Source organism: Diuraphis noxia, unplaced genomic scaffold (genome assembly GCF_037042655.1).
Source record: "Diuraphis noxia isolate RWA-SAM2 unplaced genomic scaffold, SU_Dnox_SAM2 contig0005, whole genome shotgun sequence".
Taxonomy (NCBI): domain Eukaryota; kingdom Metazoa; phylum Arthropoda; class Insecta; order Hemiptera; family Aphididae; genus Diuraphis; species Diuraphis noxia.
This window is the reverse complement of record NW_028301715.1, coordinates 49733145-49756035: the sequence shown is the minus strand read 5'-3', so window position 1 is coordinate 49756035 and position 22891 is coordinate 49733145. Positions and strand designations below refer to the sequence as shown.

The window sequence follows — 22891 nt, the reverse complement described above, 5'->3', positions numbered from 1 at the left end:
CATCTCAGAGGCTTTTATTGATATTTTAATTATTACGAAGCAAGATTGTAGATAGGTAGTTGAAAATTTATAAAAATGCAAAGTTATATGACGCCCATAACTTGTTTCACAGTTAAAATATCAATAAAAGTTTGGGAGACAGTAGAAAATATTCTTGCCTTTAAATCTTACAATGACTCATTGAATTCTAAATTAACAGAATAACAGAGAAAATGGACTATCGTAAACGTAAAATATTAGCCATATTGTTGTGTGTCTGTAAGGCGGAGACAACGCGTCATATTATTATGCAGGTTTGCTGTCCAATTAATGCAATATTGTGTAGTTTTGTTTTGCGACCGACATCGACAACGTAGTAGTGTTGGTGTTCAACGTAGTCCAAAAAAACCACGTTAGGATGTAACTGGTTTATAACGTTAATATTATGTCCGCGAGGTCACATTCTCGTTGCATAATATCATATATCAGTAGTAATAGGTACTCAACAATAGGAAAACGGTATCATGAGGACATTAGGTACATTATATTAATATTTAATATACGAAAAAATGAAATCACAAGTCTATAATTCCACCGGTGTTAACACTGATAGACTGCGTTTGGTAGGACCTAACTTTTTATACACAGCTTAGTGTTTTACTGCTACAAGATAACTACATCCCAAAACTATTTTTTACCAGTCATTTATATTCCGAGTGGAGTGATTAATTTATTGTTTTTACATTCTTTGCGATTCATCGTTTGGTGGATGTTTACACGAGTTTATATTAAGAAAAATGCTTCAATCAAGTGTTTTTTGACAGCGAATTGGATCTAGCTACCAGTCGGTACTTTTGGGAGGTCAAAATTGAAAGATCTCAGGATGTTTCGAAATAGACAATCGGGAAATTACAGCAACATTTTTATGCAATACCGGTTTTCGTCAAAGTCAAATATTCCTATTTTGTTCTAATTTAAAAATAATTAGCCGTAGATACTTTCAGTTTTAACTAAATATTTGAATTAGTACTTTATATATATATATTTTTTAGGTATTTATAGACATTTGAAATGTTTGGGTTTTTTATTAAATAATGAACAAAAACCTTGAAAGCTTAACACAACGTTAGGAGAAGTCATTATTATTATTAGATTACCTCATAATACTATAAATCATTTTTTTACACGATGCAATGATTTATCATTGAATTCAAATTAACATACGCATAACACTCTACACCTACTGTACGGTAAAGTGGTTTTTTTTTGTAAAGCAAAGAGGTTATTTACTTTCCTTTTTTTTATGGATACCAACAACTCTTTCGTGTACCTAGGATATTAAATGTATAATATACAATTATTATCGTACGTTTTTTAAGTGTAAAAACGAATAAACGACAACATTAACAATACACAATTATCTTAACAATTAAATTGAATATCATTTGATGTACCTCTGTTCCCAAAATTTAACATAACATTACTGCACTGTGCTGTTGTCAAAATACTTTTTAGTTTTTACCTTTTGGATAAAAGTTTATTTTATAAAAAAAAACATATAGGTATTGCCTATCCTTAGCTAATGCATTAATAAATTACAATTTATGTACTCAAATAAAATATTTTATATGGAACAATAATAAATAATTTTTACACCTATTCAATACGCCATTTATAATTATATTAAAGCTTATAAAATTTCATTTTTGGAAGTGACTCGATTCTTATAATTAATTGACTACTGATTTGAATATCTTCTTTTCGTCCTATAGATTCAAACCCAGCATTCCGTAAAATAGTTGATACAACTATTTTCATTTGATTCATAGCATACTTTTGTCCTAAAACATTAACCAAGGTGTGTTTCAAAATATGTTTTTGTTGAACATTTTCAAAAACGAAACCAATCATACCAATGCAGTTTCTAGCGCCGGCGCTAAATGGTAAATATCCGAATATAAACTTCGCCTTATTTTCTTCGTCCAAAAATCTTTCAGGGATAAATTCTTCAGCATTTGGATATATTTCTTCATTACGGTGTAGAATAAAGGGATATACCGTAATTGTAGTCATTGGAGGAATAATATATTTGTCTGAAAAAAATTAAAACAATATTATACAAAATGCTTTTGACGCAATATAAAATCAATGTATTCACATTGGATATACATTTATAGTATTACCACTTTTTACGAATTGTATTTTTAATACGTACCTATGAATCAAAAATGTTAACTTGATTGACTTATAGTTAAAAATTTATCATTTTATGCATTGCGATTTATTTTATTTATTAAATAATTATAATTTGACTATACGAATCATTGGAGTACCGTAATAAATACAAATGAATTTTTATTATTTGAAAATAATTATATACTGACGTTGTTTATAATGAAATTAAATCTATTTATAAAAACTAGAACGAATTAAAACGAAAGAGTAACTAAATTTCTAATAATTAAAAAAAATAACATTATGGAGATTTGAAATACTGACTGAGGTGCAATGGTTTATCTAGTTCTCTCGTAAAAGCCGGCACACTTGGATACATTCTAAGCGATTCTTTTATTACGGCTTCCAAATATTTCATAGCATTTAAATCTTCCATCGTTGCATCTCTATTAGAGTATCCAAAAATGCTACGTAGTTCGTCTCTGGCTCGATCCTGTTAAATAACAATTAGGTATTGTTAAAAAGTAAAACGAAGCAAAAAAAAAAACCTTACTTGTATGTCCGGATGCATCCCCAGTAAAACCAAAATCATCGTCATCGCAATGGAAGATGTGTCATGTCCTTCAAAAAGAAACGTATCTACTTCCTCACGAATGTCTCTGTCACTCATCTGATCCGGCGTGTCGTTCAAAACATTAAGGAGTAAGTCTAAGAACGATTTCTTTTGCGTTTTTCCTAAACGATCGGTAGAACAAAATATGTGTAACTGTGTAAGTGGTATTTTCATAAATACGGAATAAATAGGATTAATCAATTTTAAAAATATTGAATTTATTGAAATTTATGATGGTCTGGGAAAATAACAATTATCTTTAATTTTGTACATACCAAATTTACTGTCTGACTGAACTTTTTCAATTCCAGAGTTATTCAACGACGCTCGTTTACTTTTAATTACCTAAATTAAAAACACAATATATGTTTTTTACATCGTATGACACTCAGGGAGCACCATGCGAAGGCGATCTATCTATGCATCTCTATAAGGTTATACCTTATACATTATATACATTATCGATGGACGGTGATTGACAGAATAACTATGGATAAAATCCAATATTTCATATCATGTCTCTTTTACCGATCGTGTTAGTTGATAGTGGCGTTAATTATATAATTTTCACAATAAGCATTAAGGGCCGTTCTTACAATATCTGTTTTAAACAGATATTGTAACTTGTTTTAACTTTAAATTAACAGAAACTTAACCGGAGGAATTCTGCCGATAAAAATCCCACTAACCGTCGGTTAACCGTTATACGTAACTTGGTTAAGTTACGTTAACGACAGTGTAAGAACTACCCTTAATGGTTAAGTAAATGATTAAAATGTATTATTTTAAAATACGAATGTACAAACATTATCAGTATACTCGTGTAGAACTTTGATTGATTTAAAAAAACTTTGACCACTTTTACTCATTTTAAAAACCAGGTCATTCCACAGCCAGAATTTGAAAATACGTTCAATAACTGATTTGCAAGCACTTCAAAAATAAACAAAATGATAAATGATTATAATTCAATGTATTAATTTGAGTAATTATAGATATATAGTTGAATATATACTAATTAAAATATTCATTTTATTGTTTTGTTAAAAATTATAACGATTTCTAACTGTAACCACACTAAATAATTATTCTTTATTTAGTTTCATTGGTAAGTATATCAGTATATTTTAAAATATAGGTATACCTCTTAATCGAATGAACATATTCAGCTGATTTACCTTTTTGAGCGTTCATTTCAGTGCCCATAATCGTTTCTAAAACAAACAATATACTTAATAGACACGAATTTTGATAATAGTGGTCTTAGTTATTTTGTTTACATTATGTATTTCATCAAATTATATATCCGAAATATTTCGGCCACGCAACTCTCACTGAACCGAAAACATGGAACGCGTATTATTATACATATATAATATAATTTGTGTATTGAAAATATTCTCTTGTATAAAAGTATGCTATCTGCTATTATGACATCTTTAGAATATTTATATTTCCATTGGAGTTTTAAACATATATTTGTAAAAAAAACACAAATATATGAGCACGTAATGTATGTTTATCTTCAATCGTTATAGAACAAAAAAAACAAAAAAAGCGGGTAAGTCGTGGATGTCGCTCTGCTGTATAGTAGCTAGGTTACAAGTGGGTTACTGTAATGGATGGAATTAAATTTGAATCCAATGATATTATTATATCATTGTATACGAAAAACGATTCTGAACGAAGACAGTTTATCTGTCTAGGATATATTATAGATTATTAAAAATTTTCAAATCTTAGATTTAAAAAGAAAAATTTTTATGAATTTCTAGTTTAAAATAATTTGTGAATTTTCGTGATTTTTACTTATGTTGTCAAAATTCAAACTTTGAACACTTGTAAAAAAAAATTGTGCCAACATATTTCTTTTATTTTTCACCTGCTATTGTAAAAATATGTTAGGAGCCTTATATTAAATTTTCAAATCTTAGATATAAAAGGAAATTTTTTTATGAATTTCTAGCATAAAATAATTCACGAATTTTCATGATTTTTACGTATGTTGTCAAAATTCAAAATTTGAAAGCTCGTAAATAAAAATTGTGACTATATTTTAGATTCTGAACGAAGTGATGAATGTATTGATTTTACAATGATGTGTGTGTTTTTTTTTTTTTTTTTTTTTGTGTCTGTGTACAGCATAACTAGTCGAAATAATACTTCGATTTCAAACTTTGGGGGTGGTTTCCGATGTAAAATTGAAGATCCTTGGTGCATTATAGAGGTCAAAAGTAAACATTTTCCAACAGTTTTCAAAAAAATCGAGAAAAACAAAAAAAAAATGACAGAAAAACGGGAATTTTTACGCAAAATCAGTTTTCGACCAAATCGATTTTTTTATATGGTTGTAATTCAAAAAATAATCACTTTAAATACTTGAAATTTTCACCAAATGTTTATGTTAGTGTTCTCTATATACAGTTTAATTTTCAAAAATTTTTGACTTTTTTTGAGTTATTTATAGACCACTGAAATTTACACTTTTTTTGAGAATTTTTTTTTGAAGTGTCGGTAAAAAAATGTTGGACGACCAAAAAAACTTGAAAATTTAATACAAGGTTCCTTATGAGTTTTTCTTATTGTAGCTAAAAAAAATTAAAAATCGTAAGTCACAATTTTTTTTAATAAGCTTTTATAGTTCAAAATTTTACGAAATCTGTCGAAAACGCGAAAATTTGCAAGTAATTTTGAAGTTGAAAAATCATAAAATTTTTTGTGTTTATAACTAAAGATTAAGAATACATCACTAAGTTCTCCATAAGTTTTACTTCAAGTAGCTATAGAGAAAACTCGAAGCGTCATTATAGGAAAAATTTTAATTGCGTTTGAATTTTAAATTTTTACGAAATAGCGTAACGATAACGATTTATCCTGAAACGATTTTAAATATTTGTTATTATTCAAAAAGTATGAGTCCTAAATACTTGAAAATTTTACCAGTTATTAAGATTGGCATTTTCTTTACATGATTTAATTTTCAAAATATTTTGACTTTTTTTGAGATATTTATAGACAACTGAAATTTTCAATATTTCTGAAAATTTTTTGGAAGGGTCGATAAAATTTTTTTGGCCCTATCAAAATACTTGAAAATTGAATACAAAGTTCCTCATAAGTTATTCTTATAGTAATCAAAAAATTATAAAAATACATAGGCACAATTTTTTTTATTAGCATTTGAAGTTCAAATATTGACTTAATACGTAAAAATTACGGCAATGTTCAAATTATCTTAGATAGAAATTCATAAAAATTTTTCTTTTTTGATCTAAGATTTGAAAATTAAATACAAGGCTCCTATCATATTTTTACAATAGTAGTTGAATAATAAAAGAAATGCGTTGTCACAAATTTTTTTTATAAGCATTTAAATTTCAAATTTTGACTAAATACGTAAAAATTACGGCAATGTTCAAATTATCTTAGATAGAAATTCATAAAAGTTTTTCTTTTTAAATCTAAGATTTGTGAATTTAATACAAGGCTCCTATCATATTTTTACAATAGCAGTTGAAAAATAAAAGAAATATATTGTCACAAATTTTTTTTATAAGATTTTACAGTTCAAATTTTGACTAAATACATAAAAATTACGGCAATGTTCAAATTATCTTAGATAGAAATTCATAAAAGTTTTTATTTTTAATTCTAAGATTTGAGAATTTAATACAAGGCTCATAATATATTTTTACAATTGCAGTTGAAAAATAAAAGAAATATATAGCAACATTTTGTTTTTACATGCATTCAAATTTTAATTTTGACAACATCGTAAGAATCACGAAAATTCGTAAATTATTTTATTCTAGAAATTCATAAAAAATTTTCTTTTTATACCTAAGATTTGAAAATTTAATACAAGGCTCCTAAAATATTTTTACAATATCAGTTGAAAAATACAAGAAATGTATTGTCACATTTTTTTTTTACAAGCATTTAAATTTTAATTTTGACAACATACGTAAAAATCACGTAAAAATCACGTAAATTCGCAACTTATTATAAGTTAGAAATTCATAAAAAATTTTCTTTTTAAATCTAATATTTGAAAATTTAATACAAGATTTCTTACAAATTTGTCAATCTTTATCACAAAAAAAATGTCTACCGGAAATTCAAATTAAATTTTTATTAGCATTTGAATTTCAAATATTGACAAAAATTCGTCAAAACCATGAATATTTGCAAATTATTTTGTAGTTCAAAATTCATAATATTGTTTGTATTTATATCTAAGGTTATAAAATTTAACACCAAGTTTTCCACAAGTTTTGCTTCAAATAGCTATAGAGAAAATTTGAAGCGTCATTATAGGAAAAATGTTTTGAGCGTTCAAGTTTTAAATTTTTATGAAATCGCGTAATGATAACGATTTATCTTCAAACCAGGTATTCGAATATATAAGGTATTATGAATTATGATAACTACATTAATTGATTAACCATGCCTTGTGCAAAATGCGTCTTAATTGTAAAATAAAATATTTGTTTCAAAATAGAATATATGACAATATTTAAATATAATATATCCTAGACTGACAAATCATCTCCGTTCAGAATCGTTTTTCGTATACAATGATACCTATCATTGCATTCAAATTTAATCCCATCCATTACAGTAACCTACTGTACAGCAGAGCGACATCCACGACTTACCTACTTTTTAATTTTATTTTTCACCTGCTATTGTAAAAATGTGTTAGAAGCCTTAAAATGAGTTTTATATAAAAACAATTTTTTGTAAATACATATTATTATTTTGATACGTACTATGTATAATTTAGATTTGACTGATTTGGAACTATGTGTGTAGTACGAAAATTTGAATACTTTAGGGACTGGTGGCATATACGCATATATAGTCCTATAAGTTTATACTTATTTTTATTTATTACTGCTATAACCAAAAGAACCGGTAAGAATCATGTAAAGAAAATGCCAATCTTAATAACTGGTAAAATTTTCAAGTATCTAGGACTCATACTTTTTGAATAATAACAAATACTTAAAATCGTTTCAGGATAAATCGTTATCGTTACGCTATTTCGTAAAAATTTAAAATTCAAACGCAATTAAAATTTTTCCTATAATGACGCTTCGAGTTTTCTCTATAGCTACTTGAAGTAAAACTTATGGAAAACTTAGTGATGTATTCATAATCTTTAGTTATAAACACAAACAATTTTATGATTTTTCAGCTTCAAAATTACTTGCAAATTTTCACATTTTCGACAGATTTCGTAAAAATTTGAACTATAAACGCTTATAAAAAAAAATTGTGCCTATGTATTCTTATAATTTATTAATCACTTTAAGAATAACTTATGAGGAACTTTTTATTAAATTTTCAAGTATTTTGATAGGGCCAAAAAAATTTTATCGACACTTCAAAAAAAAATTTTCAGACAAATTGAAAATTTCAGTCGTCTATAAATATCTCAAAAAAAGTCAAAATATTTTGAAAATTTAATCATGTAAAGAAAATACCAATCCTAATAACTGGTAAAATTTTCAAGTATCTAGGACTTATACTTTTTGAATAATAACAAATATTTAAAATCGTTTCAGGATAAATCGTTATCGTTACGCTATTTCGTAAAAATTTAAAATTCAAACGCACTTAAAATTTTTTCTATAATGATACTTCGAGTTTTCTCTATAGCTACTTGAAAGAAAACTTATGGAGAACTTAGTGTTGTATTTTTAATCCTTAGTTATAAACGTAAAAAATTTTATGATTTTTCATCTTCAAAATTACTTGCAAATTTTCGCGTTTTCGACAGATTTCGTAAAATTTTGAACTATAAAAGCTTATTAAAAAAAATTGTGACTTACGATTTTTAATTTTTTTTAGCTACAATAAGAAAAACTCATAAGGAACCTTGTATTAAATTTTCAAGTTTTTTTGGTCGTCCAACATTTTTTTACCGACACTTCAAAAAAAAATTCTCAAAAAAAGTGTAAATTTCAGTGGTCTATAAATAACTCAAAAAAAGTCAAAAATTTTTGAAAATTAAACTGTATATAGAGAACACTAACATAAACATTTGGTGAAAATTTCAAGTATTTAAAGTGATTATTTTTTTAATTACAACCATATAAAAAAATCGATTTGGTCGACAACTGATTTTGCGTAAAAATTCCCGTTTTTCTGTCATTTTTTTTTTTGTTTTTCTCGATTTTTTGAAAACTGTTGGAAAATGTTTACTTTTGACCTCTATAATGCATCAAGGATCTTCAATTTTACATCGGAAACCACCCCCAAAGTTTGAAATCGAAGCATTATTTCGACTAGTTATGCTGTACACAGACACAAAAAAAAAAAAAAAAAAAAAAAAAAAAAAAAAAAAAAACACACACATCATTGTAAAATCAATACATTCATCACTTCGTTCAGAATCTAATAGGGAGACATTGTGATAACGAAATAAGTTTTCCGGTATATATTTACAGTTCAGTGGTAGTGTGTACACCTACCAGTTATAACTACAGAAAATTAAATGGTTCGTAATAAAAGTTACCACAAATAATGTCCAGAGAACACAAAGTCACGTATTCAGAGATGGAGATTTCTTTATCGTCGTTTGCAGACGCGTCCAATAGCTTATCCACCAATATGCGCGAGTGTTTGTTTATGGAAGGATTGTACATGTCTAATGTCTTGAAGTGAAACGTGTTGGTGAGGAGTTTTCGTCGACTCTGCCATTTCTGACCTATATATTATGACATTATAAATACCTATGTAATGTTTGTTATCGAGTTACAGAAATGTGTGTGCATTATTGTTTCATTTAACCGTGACAAAAATACCTGAGCTCAATAAAAGACCTTCGTTAAGCCATGGTTTCAACATTTCATACTCTGGCCCTTTTTTGATATATTGTGTATTGGATAACAGAATCTATATTAAATGCACATTTATTAATAACCTTATAGTATATGATTATTATTTTACTGTAATAGCCGATGACAACCAATCTTTAATCACTAAAAGCTGATGTACTATTACTTATTTGTTATTATAATGATTTGCGGTGTTTTGCAGGACATCGATACCGAAACGTGTTGGTCGAAAACTAATCAACAAATTCGGATCAAAATGCCATTGCTACGATCTATCGTAATCAGTTACCAGCGATTTCCCGGATTCATCATCAGTACAAATATTACAATGTATACTCGCCAGTCGTCACTCGATCGTCTACCAAGTGATGCCTATTGAAGTTAGGGTAAGTTTATGATAATATTATGGCGTTGGTATTAATAGACTGCAGTTTGATTCTAACACCCTGAATAATAAAACTGTTTTTATGCAAATTCATCATATGGTCAAGTTATGCAGGTTCATCAAAATTTTGAAATACTTTTCGGACCGGGTTGAGGTTATGAATATGGCATCGGTGGTGATAGTGTGGAAATTGAATTTAATATTTATATTTTTTTATTTACATTTTTATGTCCGGCTATTGTTAAAGAAACTCACTAGTCGTTTTAATTAATCGTTTTTTAGCATCATAGCAGGTACACCATATTGGTAGACAATAACTTATAGGTTTTTAATGATTTATTAATCATTATAAAAAATTCAAAATCTTATAAATATTGATTATTATAAAAAAAAAAAAAAAACTAATAATTGAAAATGTATCGATCTAATCTTAAAGTATTTATTTTTTGTTTTATAACACAAACATATTTTGTTATAATCTTATAAAAAATCAATTAGAGCCTTAGGGGTTTATTTTGAGGTAAACTGAATTAAAAAAAATTAGATAAATTTTATAGATAATAAAGTATACTATAAATGGCCAAATGGGTAATTTTTAAAGGTTATCAGTCATTACAATACTCTTATAAATATAAATACTCGTATAATTGAATTTGTATTTATTTTAAACATGCAATCATTTGATAGGTAATTGTTAAATTGTTAAATCTTTGATAAACTCACAAAAGTAGTATGTTATTAAGAGCTTAAGTAAACTCATATTTCCGTTGATTATATAAATTATTTATTAATTTATGTGATCAACATATAATATTCATAGGTTAGGTTGGGTTAAATTATTTAAATATGTAATATTTTATGAGATATTATTGTGTAATATATTTAAATTAATTTAAAATATACTTACTTTTAAATCGTCTGGATCGTTAAGTAAAACGTAAGATCTGCCTGCAAGGTTAAAATGAACTACTGGACCATTCTCTCTAAATAACTCCGTTACAAATGGTATTATATCTAAATAATTTGTGGAAAAAATATGTTATTAGTCTAATCTTTTTTTATTTTTTTTTTGACAAAATACATCGTATGCCGCTTATTATTATTATTATAAATAGGTTTTGTATTTATTCTTTGATTGTATATGGTTTATTTTTATTTTTATTCATTTACATATATACCTATCAGATTTTACGCCAGCTATTGAATCGTTTATAATGTATATAATGTGTTAATAGGAACTGGGGAAACTTGTTCTAGGGAGTTTGAGGATAAATGGTATAAAAAAGATAATTTAAGGGCAACTGGTTCATATGTCTGATTTAGTTTTTAAATTCTAATATTCTTTCTATTGTTATGTGGTATACTTGATCGTTTTGTATTTACATTATTATTTCTAGTCAAATATAAGAATACGTAAATATTTCATAATAGTTTTTCAATTAGGTACGTGATTTAGTAATTTGTTACATCTTTTACGTGAGTTTTGTTTTCAAGTTTTATATAAATTCTGCATTTCTTAAAATCGGCAATACCTAATTGTTAAGTTTTTACTTAAATGATAGCATAATTTCATATTCAGAAGTAGAATGCTATTTTCTGCGAGTTTCGATGAATATTGTAGGTAAAACAATTGTATTTCAAATAACAATAAGTGTTGATTTACTTACCCCCACATGGGTACAAACAATTAATTGGCAGATATTGGCTTATAACTTTACTCTTTTGAAATTTGATTTTTATAAAACTATATCGTCAAAAAATATCGATACTTTTTAACAAAAAGTGTGCTTATAGTTTCATAAAAGAATCACCTTGTACTTAAGTACTGGCTATTATAGGTAAACCTTCTATACCGTTTCGATGTATACGCAGACGAACTGACGGATAATGTTGGTTGGGTCTGCACAATAATATTTTACCTATATATATAATATTATTATACCTATGTCATGGTATTACACGCGTGGTCATCGATCGATCGATCGGATCGAAAATCAATTAAGATAAATTATTATCGATTGTTGCAACGAGTTAAGAGCGTAGGCATACCTTTAGGCTGAAGCATCGCGAGTTTCCACGAAAGCACCATCTCAGTCCAAAAACTTTTTGTGACAGACGGCACGTGAGATGATATCTGTCGGTATTCAACAGGCATGCGCAGTCGCGACCATATTGCGTACGATATCAAACCCGCTAATGGCATCAAAACCACACTGTAAAAGTTCAGCTCGATCATTTCCGTTACGGCCGTGGAAGTCAGTTCAAATCAACCGATTTTGGCGTAGAGGATAATAATTAGTATGATGAACAATATTATTATTATGTCGTCTCGATATTCAATATGATATATTATAAATATTAAACAATAAGAAATGTATTATAAATAATGATATTACATGACACTATACAGTCATTCACGAGCTTACGGTGTTAAGTTACGCAGGCTTGTTGTGCCCGGTACAAAAAATGTGTTTGATTTTGTAAGGCGATCGGCACCGATCTGGCGAAGTTTGACGTGTACAACGTCGCTCAAAATGTGATAACTGATTTGCATTATCCCCGAGGTCACAGTCGTAGTGCATAATAATAATTCTTGTTGTAATCATACAACGGCAATGATATACGACATCATTAGGTATTTATGATTTTTTGTATTCAAGACAACAATGTAGTCTTTTTTAACTAAAAATATATGGTTTTCAACGACAACAAACGAATTAAAAAATTAAAATAACTCATTTTTATTCTGCATTATTTGGTAATTTTTTGTAATTTTTAACCGTTTACAATATAATCGAAACAAAAATCATTATTTTTTTCGGTTTCTGCTTTACGGCGAATACAATAATTGAAATAAATTAAACTGATCTTAAGTGACTAAATATATTTATATTATGCAAAAGAACAACAAACGGCATTAATAAACGTTTTCATAAAAATAGAAATATTCTATTATTTTGTTGTATAATAATTATTCAATTGAAACATATTTGACTTATAAAATTAAATGTGTTAAAATCGCTTTTATGCCATCGCTGCAACTTTTATGCTCTTAATCAATAGGTACATCATTATATACTAATATAATTGATTATAAATCTCGAATTTAACCTATAATATACTTACTGTTCCATATATATATATATATATTTTTAGTTAAAGGTGAGGATTAAATTCGACGAATTCAAAATTTTTATAATAAAATATACTATCATTATTAAATTGCAATGGTTGGTTATTCACTTAGTTTTTCGTCCAAAAGTGTATAGACAGATGACCTTTATAACCGCTCTGTACCTAATTGAACCTTATTGAGTTATGCGAATAATTAAACGTCATCTGTAAGAGTTCAAAATTATAATACCAATATATTATATTGTTTGGTGCCGAACAGACACATTTTTTTCACGCATTCCGTAAGACACTAATTATAGCACTGTAGCTGCTTGTGTTTGTTGGTCTGCAGTATCTGAGATATTGTTCGTAGTTCGTTAGTAGGAATAGACATTTTTTAAGAAAATTTAAAATTATTTACATTGATACAGTGGTTTTATTCTACGGGTGTATCGTATATCGTTTGTTACCACCAGTTTACTGTTAACTTTTTACTACCTATTTTGTAACTTTAAATATTTTTGACATATTTCTTACATTTGTAGGATTGGTACTGCTACGAATTAATAATTTTTAAATGCACGAATAAATAATATCATGTTTGTTGACACTTCAATTATGCTCTCTCATTCAAAGTCGGTAATTTGATCAAACTTACTGTTTTACTTATTAATTTTATCAAACTTTTATTGTGTTTGATAGGCCAGAGCAGTGCTGAATAGTGTGAATTATACATAGTAAATAGCATATCTGTTCTAACTCAGAAATACAAATATATTATATAATATAAATATGTATGATAACTAAAAATCAAACATCAAATATTTAAAAAATGAATAATGTTTAAATTAAACCGGTAAATTTTGGGCGATAATACATAGATATAAGATATACATAAGTATACATATTAACTCTGTGACTGTTATTTTCACATAAAAATTGTTTTTATATGATTAATAACAACCTAGGTAGTTATGTATAATATTTTTATAAATTATAAATTACTAAAGCTTACAAAATTTCACTTTTGGAAGTGACTCTATTCTGATAAGTAATTGCATACTAATTTTAATGTCTTCTTTGCGTCCCGATGATAAAATCTTTGCATTTCGTAAGACGGTCGATATGACGGTTTTCATTTGATTCATTGCATATTTTTGTCCTAAAACAAGATCCAATTGAACCGATGAACATGATTTGTTTTGTTTTTCTAAAATTCTTTTAGGCCAGTATTAGAAAAAGATATTTTTTATAACATTTTCGTTTCACGCATAGATAATCCGTATAATAATACGTTAGTATGTAAACGAAAATATTTTATTATTTAATCTCTCGGATACTGTACGAAATAAAAAGTTTAAATTACCAATGCAATTTCTTGCGCCTGCGCTGAATGGAATGTAACTAAATAAAAATTTTGATTTATTGTCTTCGTCTAAAAATCTTTCAGGAATAAAGTCTTCAGGCTGTGTAAAAATGTTCTCATTCCTGTGTAAAATGTAGGGAAATATCACCATTGTTGTCATTGGAGGAATTCTGTAGTTATCTAGCGAAAAATAATATCAACATATTTTTTTATATTTATTATTTATACATAATAATTATTAAATATACATGAAACATAAAGGATCAAGTATATATTTAAATATTCCAGTTTCCCTTTAATATACTATTAGGTAGGTATTCGTAAAGCATGTGTTTATACGGCCAAAATTGTTCCCACGATAGTATATTAATTTTATCACTAATATTTCAAGTAAGGAAAATACTTACTGAGCTTTAACGTTGTTTCTAATTCTCTCGTAAAACTAGGAACACTAGGATAAAGTCGAAGTGATTCTTTAATGATTGCATCTAAATATCGCATGGCATTTAAGTCTTCCATAGTTGCATCTCGATCGGAGTCACCAAATATACCATATAGCTCTTCTCTAGCGCGATCCTTAAAGTAACTGTTTTTATATTTAAAATGTTACGCACACTGAAAAACAATGTACGAAAAAAAAATACAAATATTATTACTTGAATATCTTGGTGCATCCCCAGCAATAAAAGAGTCATAGTCATCGATATTGCCGACGTGTCGTGGCCTTCGAAGAGAAATGTGTCTACTTCTTCTCGAATGTCTTTAATAGTCATCTGATCCGGGTTGTCATTGAAAACGTCCAGAAGTAAATCCAAGAACGATTTCGTTTTCCTTTTTTCTAAACGATTATAAGCACGAAAAAGTATGCGTTCTCATCAAACTGGAAATAATGCCCGCAGATAGGAAAATTGATAACTATAATTTGTAGGTAGGTACGTACCAGCTGGTTTGCTTTCGGGCTGAACAATTTGATTTTCAGAATTTTTTAACAATGATTGTTTACGTTTGATAACCTATAATATTAATTAAAGACAAATATGGTATTTGGTCAGTCAATGGATTACTTTAAAATGCGGTACAACTCTGTGGCACAATCTAATAACCTCTAATGACACAAGCATAGGCATAGGCTCTTAGATTTCGTACTGAATATTCCTCGTTTTTAAAAATATAGGAGAGTTATATTTTTTTCGATTTTCTCGAACGGATTTATTTAATGTAAGGTTTTATGAACGAGTCACAGAAATTGTTAAGTAAATTTTAGAGAATATCGGTTGTGATTTGAAAATAGTCATGATTTAAAAAAGGAGAAAGCAAACACTGCAACTTATGTCTATTGCTATTGTCATAATAAAAAAGTCACTATATATAAAATTATAGATTTTTTAGTATACAAACATTATCAGTAAAATCGTGTAACACTCCAATTGATTTAAAAAACGACCGACCACTTTCGCTTATTCTATAGATCAGATCATTCCAAAGCCAAAATTTAAAAACTCGATCAATCACTGACCTGCAAGCACTTTAAAAACAATAATTGTAAATTAGCATTTTGTAGTATTGCTACAAATGTAAATATAAATTAAAATACAACATGTTAGGTTGTACCTTTTAATGGAATGGGCGTATTCAATTGATTTCCCTTTTTGAGCATTCATTTCAGTGCCCATAATTGTTTCTAAGACAACAAATTAGTTTATTAGGATTTTTTAGGTATAGCACAGATTATATAAAAATTTTATATAATTATATATTTTTTCATATAATCTGTGGTTATAGGTATTTTCATAGAGTAATTATTATTATTATTATTATTATTATTACTCTATGGGTATTTTAGTCACAGTCTGTGACTCACAGAAATGTATGCTAAAATGGTTTAATTTCAAAGACGTTTAATAAATAGTGAGATCTATTGATTGATTGGCCTAAATTAGGTAAATATGAGTTTTAATGTTTTTTAATAGGTTTAAGCTTTTACTTATTAGTTTTTGTTTTGACTAAAGACCTGACTGCAATATTTATCAATAATATTATTATAAGCTATAAATAGTTTCTAAGTATCAAAATGGCGCCAGTTGAAATTTGTTTCCAAACGTATTTTAATACAAACTCAATCAACTAAAATTCCGAATACAATTTAAACAAGATTTTGAAAACCTAATATTTTGACGAAATGTTTCAACTTATAAAGTTGCACGCGTTGAACTTTTAAAAAAATGCAATAGCAATTATTACCACAGATGATGTCTAGAGAACATAATGTCACGTATTCTATGATGGAGATTTCTTTATCGTCCGCACATGCTTCCAAAAGATTTTTCGTAAATACCTTTGCATGCTTATTGATGGCAGGATTGTACATGTCTAATGTCTTAAAATGAAAGGTGTTGGTCAGTAACTTCCGACGGTTTTGCCATTTCAGACCTAAAAAATGATGTTTAACAATTTGCTAGCTATCTGCTGTATGTATGCCTAATCCATATGTTTTTTTTTTTTTATCAATTATGCAGGGCTTGAAACCGTATCGAAATTGTCAGTTAGGTTTGGAAATAAAAAAAAAAAAAAAATTGATATTGGTTACTGGTTTTAAACCGGTCTTGTCGTTACCTGTTTCCGACACTATATTAAAGATTATAGGTTACCGATTAAACGATAATCGTTTCAAAAAAAGTTCAGTTACCGGAATGTTTGTTTTCGAAAACAATATTAATACCTGTGTAGTATGACTTAAGAATGGTTTTAAGAAATAATTTATTATAAAACAATCATAGTAGTTACAAGTTTACATTATTTTAGTAGCTAAAATAAATTAAACATATTATACTTCATGAGTAACCGTAGTCATCGGCACTCCGTATTTTTAAATATCGGTAATCGAGTCTTAACCAGTTAAAAGATATTATGTTATTGCAAAGTTTTATGTTAACTGAAACATTTTTATGGTAACCGGAAATTGATAACCTGGAATGAAAATCAGTTTAAAATAACGGTAATGGGGGCTTCACCGTGTTGTTATGTGTTCTGTATATTCAATACATAGGTAACAGAATGCTGGTTACATAGTGTTATACCTTTGTCTTAAATAAACAGAAAATGACACGATTTGATGAGTTGTAAATCTCTTTTAAATGATTTTAAGGAAAACATTTTGGGAAATAACCGGTTTCAAGCCTTGAAAATATGTATGATTGTTTACATGTTATAATAAAAATAATAATTATTTAAAAAATATTGGTTATTTACCCGAGCTTAATAAAAGGCCATCGTTCAGCCACGGTTTTAACATCTCATACTCGGGACCTTTGTTTATGTACTGTGTACTGGATAACAGAATCTATAATTCAACACAAATAAATGTTTTATTTCCATATTTTATATTTATGAGAGGTTTCAGATAATTAAATTAACTGCCAAGACAGTGTTACATGGCAAAAAAACACGATAGCGATTTCCACGAAATCACTTTTTTTTTAAAATTAAATTATAACTCAAGAAGAAGTAAATCAAATAACGTTCAATCTATCATTAATGTTTAGTATTTTTTACACGTATAATGATAACGTTCAGAAATATATATATTTTTTTTATTGCATATTTTCGTTTTTATCTTATCCCAAACCTTGAAATTAATTTATCGTATTGTATTTATTTGATTCGTGCACATCAATATCTCCGCTTTTATTATTCTACGGTATTCGCATTGCACATGAAATATAGTTTTAGGACTAAAATATTATCAACTTGTTAAATTTTTATAAATATTTATAGTCAAAATAATAAGTGGCCGAAAAAATTTAGTTTCTAATAAAATGTAATACATATTCCTTAAAATTAATTTGTGATAATATAAGAATATAACTATTTATTATTAGAACCTATAACCTATTCTTCAACCTGTATAGTGTACATAATATATTTGGTACAATTAATACGGTTGATAAGAGATAACAGGTGAATAATTAGGTAAATGATTGATAAAAATAAATATTATAAGGCTAACACAGAGGACTGATAAATGAGCCATTCGCCGATGGTACTTCAATAGTGAGTTTTTTAAGTATTTAAATGTTTAAAAAATTATTTAAAAAAAAATTGTGGTCAGTATTAGACACCTCTGCTATATCAATGTCCTGAGAAATCTCGAGATCATTGGTATATACATTGTCTTCTTGCTAGACTTCCAAAAGGTCTAATTATAGATTTACGATAATAGTGGGTTGTGTGGTTATACGATGAAGGCTTTTATGAAATGAAAATGATATTTTTATCGAAAATACTATTGACATTAAAAATCGTACTTAATTTAATATTTTTATCATATAATACGTGTTTTAAATGTATTAAATTATCGTTGAAGTAATCGTACCTACATAATCGATGTAGAGGAATGAGCGCAAGATATTAAAATCAATGGACCTTAAATAACTTTAGTACAGCTTAAACGGTACATTTATTAATTATAATTTACTCACTTTTATGTCATCTGGATCATTTAACAATACATATGACCGTCCAGTAATATTTACATGAACGATTGGACCGTTGTTTCGAAATATTTCCATGAAGAATGGCAATAAATCTAAAATTATTAAAAAAAAATTTAGATTTCGTGTAGGTCATCTATATAAATATAATGTTATAAATACTATATGTTTACAATTTTTTTATAAAAATGTTTTGATTATACTCGTAATATAATATAGTGGAACTTAATTATATTTCCATTTAAGTTCAATCAGGCAGATAAATTTTAAGGAAAAATTAGGTTATTTTAAAAAACCAATATTTTTTTAAAATTTATTATGAAAGTTAAGCTTTTTATTTAAAATAAGAGCGATTAAGAAAATACAATATTGTTCACAACAAAACGTTTATGTTGTAACAATGAAAAAAATCGCGTCATCGATTTTAAGCTGTGTTTGGTAAAAATTACGTCAGTTTAAACTTTTTCATTCCGTGAACATTTTTTTATTGTTTCGCTTACGATCAAGGGCAATTATTGAAAGAATCGAGAAACTACCTCCCCCGAGCACCGACTATAGACTTCAAACTTAAAAAGAGTACCCATAAAAAGGAAAACATCGTACGTTTACAATTCGTTCGGAATCGAGAAAAGCTGAACAACAAATTAGATAAATCCAGTTTAAATGTATTTTGATGAACTAGAACGTTTGTATTGAGGTAGATAATCAAAAAGTTGAATGCCGCTAAAAAATCGATTTCCAATAAAAAAATCAATTAAAAACTAATCAAAATGATCGAGTGAACTTAAAAAGTTCAAAAATAGTTGTATAATAAAAAAAAATAACTTGAAAATCCTGAATTATTATTATTTTAGATTATGTTGTAGTGAAATCGACACCTCAGCTTTTATTAGCTGCGTAATTGATGTCCAAGCTAAAATGAATTGTACGATTCGGTGGAATTCGTTGACTGTTAGGTTTGAATCGTTGATGAAGGTTGTAATATTATATTTGAGGAGTTAACTAAAGACTAAACAATGTCTGATCGTATTGCAATCATCATTGTAACGGAAATGTAATTAAGAAATATAAATGTATAGGGAATAGAATATGCTATATTATGTGTAGATTACGCAATAAAATTAATTTATAAATTATATCTTCGATTAAACGACTTAATCGTTCAGAAATTTTTAAAACACAAAGAAGTACTTAAACGACATAGGTAGACTAAACATTTTAAATACAGCCCATAATATTAATTTAGTGCAGGAACTTATAATCTGTGGAATTTATAGTTAACATAAAAACTATCGCACTTACTCTAAATATGTAAAATAAATTATCATTTATTAAAGTATTAAAGTTTTATTTCATTCGAATTTTATAAATTTAAAATTAATTTTTATTATTTCTGCAGGTTGTTATTGGAACGAACATCGTCATATTTTCATTATTTTTTAAAAACATAGGTTAGCTAGGGTGCTACAAATGGTATTATTTGATTTAAATTTTAAGCTCACATGAATATAGATATTATACTTAAATGACATCATATTATTTAATATAGACCTGCACGCGTTGATTACACGGATTTACCGGAAGCGCGGTATGCATAGTCATTATTCCCAGATGTACCTACCTATACCTATTTACATACATAATTCAGCATGCTAGTTGTTTTGTTTATGCATTTTTATCAGCTAATCGTACTGATATTTGGTTCTTGTAAAAATTTAACAACTGGTAGCTTTCAATGAAAAGTTGTTATTACAGATTTAATTGATGGCTGATTTTACGAAAAACTCGAGTTTCAATAAGTCCAGCGAGAATTATTTAAGATTGAATGGCTTAAAATAATTTTAACTTAAGTCAAAAGAAACACGGGTTATCCTGCGAAATTTAACAGTGATGAGTGCAGTATCTATTGTTTTTATATTGAAAATACTGTTAAAAAAATAAATAATTATGAAAAAATCACTCAAAAGGTAAAAATTTGTAAGTTTTTTGATAAACGTTCATATACAATTTTGTGTTATGTATAAATACAAAAATCACTTAAAACTATTGTTTTACCTACGTAAAAGTATGTAAATTAATCGTTATACATTTATACAATGTGATTCACCACGCGTATGCTCACTCGCTATAATTTTTATAAGTTATACCTTTGTACTTATCAAGTTTTTGATTTTTAGAAATTGTACCAAATTTAATCTAAAAACGAGATTTTCAATTAATTAGAGTTGTTATATCCTTGAACGCTACGTCTGTGGTGAAAGAAACTTATTATTTTTATGGTATAGGTCGTAGGTACGTTGAAAATACTAATTATTAGTTGATACGGTAAAATAGATTTATGTACTAAATATAATATTTTGCGATGATAGATATAGAAGATATATTGTGCTACGATAATTTTCTTAAAACTATATTAATCTATTAAATTTGGATAATTTATGAAAATTATCCAAATTTAGTATAACTATTAGACTAAGCATTAAATATTTGAAATTTTTTATTCTATATAAAACCATAATTATTGTTAAAGTAGTGCACAAAGTTTTATAGCTCAACAAATATTTTCTGAATCTAAACTGTATAAATACATAAATATTTTCAAAAATAATCATTTGATTAACAATTTACTGTAAACAAAAGGCATTCTCCTTAATGATATAACGCCTATTCAAGTAGTTAAGTAGGTACCTCATTACTTCCTTGGCGTTAATGTGGAATTTTAAATTTAAAAAATCAAATTTGACTAATTATTGCTTTATAGTTTATATAAAATAATACAATGAAACGAGCATGCTTGGCAAATCACGGAATTTTGGGTGTATAAAAATATAACAATTGACCAATTTTACAGTTTTATAGTATAATTATAATGATATTCATGCCGTTATAATATTATATAATTAGTATAGTACGAAATAACTTTTATTATCAATGTATTAACTGTAATCAATTTAAATTATTGTATATATTTATTAAAAATTACTTAAATGTATAGGTACCATTAATACAATTTTAGGCCTCTGCTTATATTTAAATAAAAAAAAACAAATAAACTATATCACTTTCGGAAGTTCATAGATCCGTACCTCTAGGGTGCTTCATCGCTATGGTGCACGAAAACATAATTTCGCTCCAAAGACTTTTCGTGGCGGACGGCACGTGCGACGAGATCCGCCGGTATTCCAGTGGCTTCCGGAGTCGCAACCATATCGCGTACGATATCAAAATCGCCAACGGGATCAACACAATGTTGTACACGTTGGGTTCCAACATGGTATAATAGGTCGTATTCAGATTGGTGTTAAATGACTGATGACCTCAGTCACAGTTTTCGTGAAAAATCGGAGCGGACGACGACGATGACAGCTCACTCACGTGTGTGTAAATAAAAATATTTTATACGTTCACCCCGCATAAGAGTGGAATACTTGAGAACCGATTGCGTTCCACAGTAGGTCACAATATTATTGCTTAGATCGTCCAGTCGGTTGGCGTTCCTCCCTCCATCGCTGTCCGAGGTACACTGGATAGAGAATGAGAGTGAGAGTAAGAGAGGCGCAATGATAGTTTCATTTTTTGCACAACCAGCCCAACTGCAGATTTCGTAGCTTCGAGGTCGTTTGTATTATATAATATTATATTTTTACCTAGTTAGAATGAAATTGATAATATTACATTTTTTAAATTTTGTTTTTATTAATAGCTTAAGTAACAACTAATACAGCTCAACAATTATACAGTAGTAGAGTACAAATTAAATTAAATTAAAAAATAAAGCCAAATATTGCATATTATTACTATATTATTAAACGTATGTCGTGTTGCCGTCAGTATATGTAATTGTAAACAGCGATTGTTTTTAACGAAACATAATAATAATATAACAAAGTAGGTAAGAGTTTGTATGGTAGGTATAAGTGAAAT

The 22891-nt window shown here is 27.5% G+C and overlaps 2 protein-coding genes across 2 annotated transcripts; both read right to left on the bottom strand.

Annotated features, from left to right (window-relative positions):
• Positions 1-1580: 1580 nt before the first annotated feature.
• Positions 1581-12510, bottom strand: LOC107163879 (cytochrome P450 4V2-like). The gene is made up of 11 exons (XM_015511492.2): positions 12047-12510; positions 10905-11011; positions 9580-9670; positions 9291-9482; positions 3912-3981; positions 3574-3700; positions 3043-3112; positions 2708-2889; positions 2479-2647; positions 1893-2072; positions 1581-1820 (listed from the first exon to the last, which is right to left on the bottom strand). The coding sequence occupies exons 1-11, from the start codon at positions 12231-12233 to the stop codon at positions 1663-1665; spliced, it is 1533 nt and encodes a 510-aa protein (XP_015366978.2). The 5' UTR covers positions 12234-12510; the 3' UTR covers positions 1581-1662.
• Positions 12511-13860: 1350 nt separating this feature from the next.
• Positions 13861-22620, bottom strand: LOC107163874 (cytochrome P450 4V2-like). Its single transcript, XM_015511480.2, has 11 exons — positions 22054-22620; positions 18956-19062; positions 17727-17817; positions 16719-16907; positions 16089-16158; positions 15876-16002; positions 15418-15490; positions 15134-15315; positions 14885-15053; positions 14478-14657; positions 13861-14273 (listed from the first exon to the last, which is right to left on the bottom strand). Exons 1-11 carry the CDS (start codon positions 22238-22240, stop codon positions 14116-14118), a joined length of 1533 nt encoding a protein of 510 aa, XP_015366966.1. The 5' UTR covers positions 22241-22620; the 3' UTR covers positions 13861-14115.
• Between the last annotated feature and the right edge of the window lie 271 nt (positions 22621-22891).

Bases quoted from the DNA above. Each gene is read 5' to 3' on its own strand.
- LOC107163879 (XM_015511492.2), bottom strand. From the start codon at position 12,233: ATGATCGAGCTGAACTTTTACAGTGTGGTTTTGATGCCATTAGCGGGT. The intron at 2,890-3,042 runs GTATGTACAAAA...CCGATCGTTTAG, and splicing joins TCAGTCAGACAGTAAATTTG to GAAAAACGCAAAAGAAATCG. The intron at 2,648-2,707 runs GTAAGGTTTTTT...GTTATTTAACAG, and splicing joins GGATGCATCCGGACATACAA to GATCGAGCCAGAGACGAACT.
- LOC107163874 (XM_015511480.2), bottom strand. From the start codon at position 22,240: ATGTTGGAACCCAACGTGTACAACATTGTGTTGATCCCGTTGGCGATT. The intron at 16,908-17,726 runs GTAAATAACCAA...ATCATTTTTTAG, and splicing joins TGGCCTTTTATTAAGCTCGG to GTCTGAAATGGCAAAACCGT. The intron at 16,003-16,088 runs GTACAACCTAAC...TTGTTTTTAAAG, and splicing joins TACGCCCATTCCATTAAAAG to TGCTTGCAGGTCAGTGATTG.